Source organism: Nicotiana tomentosiformis, chromosome 7, assembly GCF_000390325.3.
Source record: "Nicotiana tomentosiformis chromosome 7, ASM39032v3, whole genome shotgun sequence".
Taxonomy (NCBI): domain Eukaryota; kingdom Viridiplantae; phylum Streptophyta; class Magnoliopsida; order Solanales; family Solanaceae; genus Nicotiana; species Nicotiana tomentosiformis.
This window is the reverse complement of record NC_090818.1, coordinates 102,487,112-102,500,599: the sequence shown is the minus strand read 5'-3', so window position 1 is coordinate 102,500,599 and position 13,488 is coordinate 102,487,112. Positions and strand designations below refer to the sequence as shown.

Below are 13,488 nucleotides of genomic sequence, written 5' to 3'. Positions count from 1 at the left end.
TTTCAACAATAAGCGTCGAAATGCTCCTGGTCCACCCGAAACACAATCCGAACATACGCCCAAATCTAAAAATCACCATATGAAACTATCGGGACCTTTAAATCCCGATTTCGAGGTCGCTTACTCAAAGTATTGACTCAAGTCTAATTTGGCCACCTTAGGCCACTATTAAGGAACTAAGTATTCTAAATTCAATCTGAACCCTTCCAAAATAAAATCAACCACCCCCGCAAGTTATAAATCAGGAAAAGCATATACAAGATATCTTAAATAGGGAAACAGGGATATAGAAAGCAAAACGATCGGTCAGGTCATTACATTCTCCACCTCTTAAACAAATGTTCGTCCTCGAACGAATTTAAAATCATGCCTGAAGTGCCGAATAAGTGCGGATATTTGCTCTGCATGTCCTTCTCGGTCTCCCAAGTCACCTCCTTGAATGGTTGGCCCCTCCACTGGACCTTCACTACTGAAATCTTCTTAGACCTCAACTTGCAAACCTGCCTGTCAAGAATGGAAACTAGCTCCTCCTCATAACCCAAGCCCTCATCTAGCTGAACTGTGTTGTAATCCAACACATAGAACCTATCGGCATGGTAGCTCCGGAGCATAGACACGTGGAACACCGGATGAACTCCTGATAGACTACAAAGCAAAGCAAGCCTGTATGAAACCTCACCAACTCGCTCCAGAACCTCGAATGGATCGATGAACCTCGGACTCAACTTGCCCCTTTTTTCGAACCCCATGATAACCTTCATCGGCGAGACTTTCAAAAGTACATTCTCGCCCACCATAAATGACAAATCACACACTTTCTCATCCGCATAACTCTTCTGCCTAGATTGTGCTATGCGAATGTTCTCTTAAATCAACTTTACCTTGTTAAAGGCATCCCTTACCAAATCAGTACCATATAACCTAGCCTCGTCAGGCTCACACTAACCGATGAGGTATCGACATTGTCGACCACACAAGGCCTCAAATGGATCCATCTCGATGTTGGACTTATAACTGTTGTTATAAGCAAACTAGGCCAATGGTAAGAATCGATCCAACTACCCTCTGAAGTCAATCACACATGCTCTGAGCATATCCTCTAGAATCTAAACTATCCGCTCTGACTTCCCATCGGTCTGTGGATGAAAGGTCGTACTGAGCTCTATCTGGGTACATAAATCACTCTGTACTGCTCTCCAGAAATGTGAAGTGAACTGAGTGCCTCTATTTGAAATAAGAGAAATAGGCACGCCATGCAACCGGATGATCTCCTAAATATAAATCTGGGCCAACCTCTCTGAAGTGTACGTGGTCATCACCGGAATAAAGTGTGCATACTAATCAGTCTATCGACAATGACCCAAACTGCATCAAATTTCCTCAAAATGTGTGGCAAACCAACCACGAAATCCATAGTGATGCGCTCCCACTTCCACTCTGGTATGACATCTGTTAAAGTAAGCCGCTAGGTCTCTGATGCTCGTACTTAACCTGCTGGCAATTTAGACATCTCGTCACATACTCAACAATGTCCTTCTTCATCCACCGCCACCAGTAATGCTGCCTCAGGTCACGATATATCTTCGTGGCACCTGGATGAATGGAATAAAGCGAACTATGTGCCTTCTCTAGAATCGCCTCCCTCAGGTCATCAACAATAGGAACACAAAAGCGACCCTGGAGTCGCAGAACACCATTATCTCTGATAGTAACCTCCTTGGCATCACCATGTAGCATTTAGCACGTGCAAATCATCATATTGACTAGCCTTGATCCGCTCGAATAAAGAAAACTGAGCCACAACACATGCAAGAACCCATCTGGGCTTTGAAGGCTGAATGTCCAAAGCTAATGGCCTTACCTCTGCTGAAATAAAGGCCAAACTACCCATACTCTCAGCCTTTATGCTCAAGGCATCCGCGACCACATTCGCCTTGCTCGGATGATAAAGGATGGTCATATCATAATCCTTTAGTAACTCAAGCCACTTGCGCTGCCTCGGATTAAGATCCCTCTGCTTAAACAGATGCTGCAAACAACGGTGATCGGTGTAAACGTCACACGACACTCCATAAAGATAATGCCTCCCGATCTTAAGAGCATGAAGTGTCACAGCCAACTCCAAATCATGCACATGGTAATTCTTCTTGTGAGGCTTCAACTGACGTGAAGCATACGCAATAACCCGCCCCTCCTGCATCAATACACAACCCAAACCAACGCATGAAGCGTCGCAGTACACAGTAAACATCCCTGAACCAGAGGGAAAAACTAACACTGGTGTTGTAGTCAATGCGGTCTTGAGCTTCTGAAAGCTTGCCTCGCAATCATTGGACCATCTGAACTTAGCACCCTTCTGGGTCAATCTAGTCAAAAGAGCTGCAATAGACGAGAAGCCCTCCAAAAACCGATGATAATTACTTATTAGCCCCAAGAAACTCCTGATCTCGGTCGTAGTGGTAGGACAAGGAAAACTCTGAACTGCCTCGATCTTCCTAGGATACACCTTAATACCCTCACATGATACAACATGCCTCAAGAAAGCCACCAAATCTAACAGAACTAGCACTTAGTCTATAGTTTTTGTTCCCTCAGAGTCTGAAGCACTATCCTCAAATGTTGCTCGTGCTCCTCCATGCTACGCGAGTAGATCAATATATTATCAATGAAGACAATGAAAAATGAGTCAAGATATAGAATGAACACCCGATTCATCAAATCCATAAATGTTGCCGGAGCATTAGTCAAGCCGAAGGACATCACTAGAAACTCGTAGTGCCCATATCTAGTCAGAAAGCAGTCTTCAAAATATTTGAAGCACGAATCCTCAGCTTATGATACCCAGATCTCAAGTCGATCTTCGAAAATACCCTAGCACCCTAAACTTGATCAAACAATCATCAATGTGTGACAATGGATACTTATTCTTGGTGGTGACTTTGTTCAGTTTACGGTAAATAATGCACATCTGCATATTCCTATCCTTCTTATTCACAAATAATACCAGTGTACCCCAAGGCGACACACTTGGCCAGATGAATCCCTTCTTGAGCAACTCTTGAAGCTGCTCCTTCAGCTCTCTCAACTCCACTAGAACCATACGATAAGGCAGAATAGAGATAGGTTGGCTGCCTGGTGACAAATCAATGTCAAAATCGATATCACAATCTAGTGGCATGCTTGGTAGATCAGCAAGAAATACAACAGAAAACTCCCGCATCACAGACACTGAATCTATTGTGGGGGTATCCAATATAGTATCTCAAATAAAGGCTAGATAGACCAAATAACCCTTTTTAACCATATATTGAGCCTTCAAAAAAGAGATAACCCAACTGGATGTACTAATAGATGAGCCTCTCCACTCAACCTAGGCAACTCTGGCATCGCCAAGGTAACAAGCTTGGCATGGCAATCGAGAGCGGCATGGAACAGAGATAATCAGTCCATGCCCAGGATAACCTCGAAGTCAATCATACAGACTAGATGTACTAAAATTTGTGTTTTTTCTGTCATTATTTTATAAATAAATAAAAACATTGAACTTTTCCAGACGATGGATCTCCTCGATCGTTTTCTTAAGGGATTAAAGTCGAAACATAAACTCAATTTTTCCTTGTTTTTTCTTTGTGCCGCGGTTCTTTTCCAAGGATTTTACTTGAACCGGGTATAGTTAGCTTCTTTTTTTGTAGGAATAAAGAATTTTGAGCCATAATACTAATTTGAGGTAATTTTCCTTGAACGCATATACCTTGAAAGTGGTGAGTGCCTTATTTGTGACACCTAGGTGCAATTCTTGACTCGTATATAAGTGCCTTAATTTGTTTGATCTTGACTTTGTTTAATTGCTTTGATTAGAGAGTCGGATATACCCGATCCTTAGTGAGTTATGTGTCAATGTGTGAGTGAGGTTTTAGTTGATATTATGTGATGTTAGTTGACACATCCTTCATACACAATCATTCCACGAGAAGTACTTCAATAATTCTTTCGTGCCACAAAGCAAAAATCTGAACACTAGCATTCGATAAATCAGGTGAGTACCGAAATACCAATAAAGCATCCGTAAGTCAAAACACGGTGCGCCTTTTGAAATACGTGCCCTTCTCAAGTAATACCAAGTAGTACTAGCATTCATCTAAACATTTGGAACCGTCCATGTTGTCTAAGAATTCGTGACCTTCCCTTCAAAGCTGAACCACGACCTTGTTCATGCAAATCTCAATCCCACACGACGCATCGCATCTATCATGCCATCATATGAAAACATTAGAACCATATTATCAACCATGAGTCACAAGTAGATTACATACTCAATTAGCTAGAAACTTTTCACATGATCTTATTTAGGAGAAAATCACAACGCACAACAAACTCCCCATGCCTGTAGAAAAGATCCATCCCAAGTTGTGGTAGAAATCATCGAGAACTCTACGAAGCCCATTTGCACATAACCAAGCCATTAGAACTGAATCCTTCTAACTCAACCAAGTCACGCATGTTGCCAAACCTAAGAGTATTGCCACAAAATACCTGTAGAGACTTACCACATCATAAGAACCCAAAGAACCGATTATACCCATTACCATGTTGATCCAATCTACCACCAAGATGTCCTATTTCTCCAAGTTACATCCGAATTGCCTTTAAGTTAACACTTCTCCTTGCCCGCATTCTATGACCCTTAACCAAGAGCTCATAATGAGAGATCCTAGCATAAAATCACACCGCCCTAAGGCCCATAAGTCATTGTATTCCCTCATAAGCACCCCAAAAGTACCACAACCAAGACACCTACTATGAAGAGACCTTCTGTGAATTTACATTTGTTCCTTTTAACTTTCTCATATTGAAATGTAGATCCATAATGATATAGAAATGATGTGAGCCTCGACACCATCTAATGCAAATCTCATATTCTAGCCATATACAAATCCGAAAAATTCTCAATTGCCACATATAAATCTTGAATCCATTAGAACCTTCTTGAGAGTCATCCACTCTGCTCAAATCTCAATTGCACCTCCCAAACAGGCCGAACCACTTATGCCCTATTAGCATAATAACACCTAAAGAAGTAACCCCATCTTAACACAACCGAGTAAATTCCTATTCCATGCACACTACATCCGTCACGAATAACAACTCAAATCATTCTATGATTTCCATATACCCATAAAGTGTAATATAACTCGTATCCAAAAATTTCCTTACGCGAGTAATCCTCGATCTTAACCTCTGCAAGTCATAAATGGTTCGCAAGCATGCCTTAGACTGAAACCATTACAACATATAGCCATGCAATTAAATCGTCGATAGCAGACTCCCCCACTTGGTTCAAAGCCATAGAACAAAACATCTGATCACTTACAATACCCATACTCTATTATTGTCATAATACCGCACTGAAATTTAACTAAATCCTTCATGAGCTCATGCAACACAAAACATAAAATACCTCAAATCATTCGCTAAGCTCGCATTTATCCTCGTGACAGTCGGGTCAACATTTTCAACCGATCCAAACTCAAATCGCAGCACATATAACCCACTGGTAGAAAAAACATCTCCACACAATATCATAAGGATCACACATCCGTAGATTACCCCGCAGGTGATAACCCACCTTCTTAGCCGCAAAACTAACATCTCTCTATACCCTTTCACGGCCACAACTACTATGCAATCACTTAATCATCCCGAGTCTGAACTCATCAACAAGATATGAGAATCTACTTCGTTCCACAAGTAAACAACATGAAAGATCCCTCAACACGCACATATCTCAAGACCGTACAACACATCAACACAGATCTAATAGTCTGTATCATATCCCAAGAAACTCTCTTCGTTACTTCAAAGCCATTCGAACACACCCCGCAGTCATATGATACCCATCATATAGATATCCAACCACTCACCGAGCCATAAATCCCGCTCCTAGGGATACTACCGGACATAAAAGTCCAAAAGCACATATGCACACAACTGAAATAATCGTGCCCATGTTGCGGTCAAAACCCGACCTTAAGTCCTCTAAACTGGCCCATTACTAAAACACAGAAAACACATCTCGTACCTCATCCATGGAATCAAAAGTCGTCGATGCACAACTGATACCGAGCACTCACATAACATACGAGTGAGTGGAAGGAATTCAAAGAAATACTCTTCGAGCTTAATCAATGTTGCATGATGAGGAAAGAAAGATAGAAAATTTATCCTAAATTCCCTGTAGCCTCTCAAAGATAGGTATGGATGTCATTATACCGATCCGCAAGACTCTATTACACATTTTCTCATGACAAGCAGAACCTATGAACCTAAGGCTCTTATACCAATTTCTCACGACCCAAAATCCAACTAGTCGTGATGGAACCTAACCCAACCCGCTAGGTAAGCCAAATAAGAGTAAACACCATTTAATGATAATGATAAGAAACAAAAAGTGAAATAACTGAATCATTATACAACTCCCAAAGGACGGGTAGTAGAAGTCATGAGCCACTAAGACTTTAGATTTACAAAGCTGGAATGAAATAATATTTACAACATCTGTTTGAAATATACATAAACATAACTCAAATCTAAACTACCAAGAACAAATTGTAGCTATGTTCGAAAGTTAGGTACGTCTTCAACGCCGTCTCTCACCATAATCATCAGCATCAACTCCAAAATATGCATGCAAGATGCAGAAGTGTAGTATGAGTACAACCGATCCTATGTACTCAATAAGTAACAAACTTAACCTTAGGTTGAAAGTAGTGATGAGCTCGGAAGAAGGTCAGTGACCAACATCAATAGCTAATAACAATTCATAACAGTGTAGTAAAGCCAATAAAGGTATATGACTCACGAGATATATGCTCAGCTTGATCACAGTTATGGGAAAGTAGGCATGCTTTTTAAGTAAAACAGTCAATTCCAAATCTCACAATTGAGAAACAACTAACCATGAGTTTATCAAAGAACTATATTCCCAATTCACAACACCATATAAGAATTTTTATTACCAATTAGCTTGAGAAAAGTACATCTCTATGCCTACATGTGAATATACATGTCAAGACATCAATTATTGTATACCATCTAGCATGAGGAACATACATCTCTATGCCTACATGTCAAATCATAAATGTCACATTACCGTCTAGCATGAGAAAAATGCATCTCTATGCCTACATGTCAGGTATACATGTCAAGTAATCAAATATCATGTCACTGTCTAGCATGAGAAAGGTACATCTCTATGCCTATATGTCAAATAAACATGTCCAATACTCAGTATCACAATGAACTAATTAAGTACACACAATCCTAGTACACTCCAGGTGCCTGGCTCAAAGCCTATGTTATAACCGTGGATCCAACAAAATAAAAACACTTAGCACTGTATGGGTGCCTGGCATAACTGCCCATCATCAAAGCACGTATATGAAATATTGTGTCAGCGCCCACTACTAGCATGTCAGACTCCGGAAAGGCGGATCCTTCCCGAGCACTAATCATAATCACTTAGCCCAATAGTAGGGCCTGGTGCATGCGAAGCCTTAAATCAGTATAGCTTAGCCAATGTAGGGCCTGGTATATATGTCACCTCAATATCAATATAACCCTTGTGATGTGCAACCCGATCCAAACATCAATACAAATACCGTCACGCCCCAACCTCGGGGAGCGCGACCGGCGCTCAACAGAGTTACCCCGGTCGAGCAAGCCTGCACAATGTCGTCTACCCAACTCAACCGTGAACAAAGAGAAGAATACATTTCATTAATTAGACAGTAAGAGGTCATGTGAATAACACAAGTTCATTTCCATTAGTTACGTTGTTAGCAAGTCTCCAAAACAGTACAGTGTACAATCATAGTTAAAGTGGAACAGATTATACACTTACAACATTTTTAGTTTAACCTTCCCAAAAATAGATACAACCCACACTATGTCTACGGAGCCTCTAACAGAAATAAAAGAGTGTTATGACAGTGCCGACAATAAGGCCCCGGCTATACCTCAAAACGCTATGTACAAAGGATAAGAGATACGGGACCCCGAAATGAAGTGGGGCTCACCAAGTCAGCTGAGGAGAGGGTGTACTGCTATCACTAATCAATGCTACCTGCTATGGAACCACCTGCATCCATTAAAGATGCAGCGCCCCTGGCAAAAGGGACGTTAGTACATATGGAATAGTACTAGTATATATAACTAAACACCCTCTCAATAGAACGAGTAACAGTAAACGGAGAATAAAACATGAAATCAATAAGAGACTCAAATAGTATCAAGGTGTTAAGTTAGGGGAATGGTAAATTTCAATTAGGTTTCAGTAATTTAAGTTGGGAGATCTTTAGCACCGATACACCACTGTATTTTAGCACGGAGTTCGATCTCAACCCGACCGGCTAAGCCGTCTCACCACAATATCGTATGTGTCGACATCACATCATATTTCGCTAGCAATAATCTCATCCCATTTAAGGGGAAACATCTCAACACACCAATCTCATCCCATATAAAGGAAAACAGTCTCATCACATTAACACGGGGATTTACCCCCCAATCACTCCTACACCGGCACGTGTAGTTTTGGGGTTAGGTTGTTCTGACCTACTCTTCCTCGGTGGCTAAACGATACTCCCAAGGCATTTATTATTAAAAGTATTTATCACTTAATTCATATTCTTTAACATGTCATTCATTTTATTGGCACCATTGGCCATAACGCAATATCATTCTTGGCACGTTGGCCGTACTTCATAATTCATGCTCACTATTCCACTTTCAAACATTAACACGGATTGTCAACAACAAATATTTCTATCCAAGACTTTAAGCACACATTTGAGCAATTTAGTGTCTTAGGCACATGTGATTTCTTACACAATTTGATATGATCACTTTTATTTGGGCTTGACTTGAAGTCACAATATTTTAATACATACTCATACTTTGAACACGCTCCCGAAGAATAACATAACATGATAAGAATGTTCCGGAACACATTTTGCACATATTCATATAAATACATCTTCGACATCGACTTATTCATAAAAGTCAATTCATAATGGACAACTCGGGACTTACAAGAACGTCGTGGGAATTCAATTCTAAGAGAGAAGTTTAACCAACATACCTTGCCTCGAGCTTTTTAAATTACTACAATGTTCTGAAAATCTTAGCCACTTTAATTTATTTAGAGATATAGCAAAATTGAACACAAATTAGGAAGGAGTTCATAGTTCCATCTCACTTGAGCATTTTATCAAACACTAGGTGAGCATTAAGGTTTCAAGGTCCTCTTATGGTGGATTCTTTCATCCCACTACCTAAAGTTTACCCAAAAGAGATCAACAATCTTTTCACTACCCTTGATGGTACATGCATGTAAAATAAACAACTCCCACACCCAAGAATTGCTTGGCTTATTGCCTATTTTCAATTAAAATCACGAAATTAAGGGCTTTGGAGTAGAACCTTACCTCTAGGATGAAGACTTAGTGAATTCTTCTTAAAAATGCTTCAACTTTGAGCAAGAATTGATGAATGATGAGCTTAGGAACTTCCCCTCTCACTCTATGGCACTCCCTCTCTCTAGAAATATATGTTTTACCCCTTTAAAATGATCCCCAAGGTTGTTTTATAAGAATGGGGTCGGGTTCAAAAATTAGAAAAAATGAAGGCATGCAGGTCTGCGATCGCATATGCAACTGTATAACGCTTCTACGGTCCGCAAAATGGACCGCATAATGGCTCTCCGAAACTGGGCACCCCTGCCTCACTCTGCGACCGGTCTGCGGTCCGCAGACCTGTTCTGAGGTCATATAATGCGTAGCAGAATGTTCCTCCGAAATATTTTTGTGTTGGATATGCGAGGGGTTATGCGGCTCGCAAAAAGATTATGTGGCCGCATAATGGACTGCATAATGGTCCAAAACTTTTACCCAAATTTCTGCCTCGGTGTGCGGCATGACAGCAACACAAGGCATATAATAGCCTAAGAACTACCCATATCATGAATACTTTTGTGCACGCACCCACGCCCGTCACCTAGCACGTGCGTCACCCCAATACATCTCTTATAATATAGTTCCCAGGGTTAAATATCTTCAAATCCAAGTTTAGAAGTGTTACTTATCTCGAACGGCTCAAGACTAGCGAAAAGCAACTCGAATACATCAAATAATATTATAGGAGACAAATTCAATCGATAAAGGTCGAATCTTTAATCAAAATTTCAAAGTCAACCAAAAATTCAAACCCGGGCCCATACTTCAGAACCTAACAAAACTCACAAATTCGTTAACCCATTTAATTTCGAGTCCAACCATACTAATTTCACTTAAATCTGACTCCGAATTGATGTTCAAAACTCAAAAATTCACTTTAGGAATTTTTAGACAAAACCCCCCAATTTCTCTTTTGAAATCATCAATTAAATGCTAAAAACAAAAATAGAATCACGGAATATAATCGAAACCTAGTAGAAAACACTTACCCCAATCCATGTGATAAAATTTGCCTCTAAACCCGCCCAAATCCCAGCTCCATAGCTCAAAATATGATAAAATGTCTGAAACCTTCGAAATAGAGTTCTTATAATCACTCGATAGATATATGAATCGCGATTGCGTAGAAGAAAAATCACACTGCCCTGAAACACTCTACGCTTTTGCGAGCCTACTTACGCGAACGTGATGACCACAGATGCCAACGCTCTGAGAATGCGAACAAATCCATGCGATCGCAAAAGAGAAATCACCAGCTCCCAGCTGCCCCGTTTCAACACTACGTGACTGCGATTCTTCAGACGCGAACACGATGCTCAAGCCCCCACAACTTACACAAAAGCGTTCAAAATCTCGCCAGCGTGAAGCAGAAAATTCCCAGCTCCAGACTTTACCTTACGCGATCGTATCATCATCTTCGCGATCGCCAAGAACAATCGAGGTATCAGAAATCAGTATAAACCAGCAATGAAATCATGAAGAAAATGGTCTGATTCTACCCCGAAACTCATCCGAGTCTCTCGGGACCCCGTCCGAACATACCAACAAGTCAAAACATAATACGGATCTACTCGCGGCCTCAAATCACACATAACAACATCAAAAAATGAATCGCACCTCAAATCAAACTTAAAAACTTTTAACACCCAATGCTCGTGTCGAACCATATCCAATCAAGACGGAATTACCTCACATTTTGCACACAAGTCTCCAATGACATAACAAAGCTATTCAAATTCCCGAAATCACAATACGAACCCGATATCATCAAGGTCAACTCCCAGTGAAACTTATGAACATTCCAAAACATTAAATTGCCAACTTTTACCAAATATTGCCGAAACCTTCTAGAAACATCCAAAATGCAAATCCGGACATATGCCCAAGTCCAAAGGCACCATCCGAACCTAATGGAACAATCAAAACTCCAATCCATGGTCAAATATATAAAAGTCAAATTTGGTCAACTCTTCCAACTTAAAGCTTCCTAGTTGGGAATCATTCTTCCAAATCAATCCTAAATCACCTGAAAACAAAAAATAGATGATTCACACAAGTCATAATACATCATAAGAAGCTACTCATGGTTTCAAACAACTGAACGGAGCGTAAATTTTTAAAATGACCGATCGGGTCATTACAAATCACTATTATCCAAATATATCCTACCCATCCCGCATCCTACAATTCAACCAAAGTAAGTCCTACTTGATCCTTGACCGAATAAGCTCAATTACTAGAGTATTACAGTACAGGCAAGCCTACGGTACGTCTTCTGTGTCACATGAATTTTATTTCTGAAAGTGAGTTAATTCTTTCTATCTTGAGTTCCTAATTATTCTTGAACTTTATTGTGTCTGGAACTACTCTCTATCTTTGGTGTGAGGGCACATGATTTGAGAAAAAAAGGTAAAGTCTGTGGCCTCTGTGTTAGGGTAAGTGGGCAGGTTGTGAAAAATACTTGGTGCTTTTGAGTCAAGTCTTGAGGCTAGGATGTTATGGCAGGGTGCTTTGTCTGTTTTAAATATTCTTGGCATGACGCGTTAGGAGAGTTGCACGAAAATGTCGTTCCTATTTGAAGTGTAGTTTGATTGCTCGAGGACGAGCAATGATCTATGTATGAGGTGTTGATGGTAGGCTAAAAACCCGTGTTTTAGCCACGTTTTACACTCTAATTACTGCACTTTATATGGGTTAGAGCTTAATTGATAGTGAATTGTACTTATTACGTATTTTATGCCTTGTAGTAAGTGATTCCAAATTAAAAGGATAATCGGGAGCTAAATAGAACAATTTGGAGGTTTGAAATCTGAGTGAAGCCTAAGGAATTAAACCGGGATCGCGCTCAGGGGTCAAGGCCGAGTGTGGATATCAAAAGCGGAAGAAAACAATTTACTCTGGAAAATTTACCTAGCCGCACCGCGTGGGGCGGCGCATAGGGCGGAAATCTGTCAGAAATCGCTCTCTAAACTTCTCCACTAGTACACCGCGTGGGGCGGCGCGCCTATGCAATTTTTACAGAGTATTTTTCTGTTTCGACTTGGAAAGGGTAGTTTTGTTCAGGACCGCTCCTACATGGAATAAATACACCAAAAATACGTTTTTGAAGGGGATTTCGACCTGGGGATCATTTTGAGAGCATTGGAGGTTTCAAGATACAAGATTTCATCTTCCTTCTACCAATTCAATACGCGAGTTTGGATTGTAACGTTGGATTAATGTTTTCTTATTCTTTAACTCTATTTGTGATGACTTTCTCCATATTTATGGAGTAGTTTACATTAGGGTTTGACATGATTCGGTGACTTGGTTGTTGTTTATGGATTTGACTACTATTTAATTGCTTGAATTTATTGGAGGAGCTTTAATATTAGTTGTGGTTTTATTCTTTATAGTGTTTAATCGAAAGAGGATCATCTTATTGAATATTATTGTAGCGTATGTCTTAGTTTATTTTGGTGATTCTTTGAAGTAATCGAGAGAGCTTTTTGTGTTGCTGTTTAAATTAAGATTGAGAAATATTTACGAGAAGTTTCTCTTAGATCATTCCTACCAATAAATTCTTGCAAAACGCATTTCACATTAATTTATTTGAAAGATTTAGATTTAATTGAGAGAGGAATCTGAATCAGAAGTATAAGCTAATCACCTATTGAATTCGTGAGAATCAATAGAACCTTAAGAGTAAAATATAACAGTTTCATATTCAGGATAGCAGTCTTGCACCTATCATGCCTAAACCCTTATTCCTCATCTTGATAATAACCCATTTCTCTATTCTCTAGTTTTGTGTGATCAATTATTAATTGCTTTAATTTTAATAGTTAATTTTAGTTCATAATCGTTCCAATCAAAGTGTTAATCATCCTGAATAGCGTTAAACCAGAAATTACTTGAACATTATTTAAATCCAATCCCTATGAAAACGATAATTAAACTAACTATCTTTGGCTAGCGAACATCAATTTCATGTTGT

At 39.9% G+C, this 13,488-nt stretch overlaps 1 protein-coding gene across 1 annotated transcript; it reads right to left on the bottom strand.

Moving 5' to 3' along the window:
- Positions 1 to 314: 314 nt before the first annotated feature.
- On the bottom strand, positions 315 to 1,737 carry LOC138896116 (uncharacterized). The gene is made up of 2 exons (XM_070180896.1): positions 1,523 to 1,737; positions 315 to 840 (listed from the first exon to the last, which is right to left on the bottom strand). Exons 1-2 carry the CDS (start codon positions 1,735 to 1,737, stop codon positions 315 to 317), a joined length of 741 nt encoding a protein of 246 aa, XP_070036997.1.
- Between the last annotated feature and the right edge of the window lie 11,751 nt (positions 1,738 to 13,488).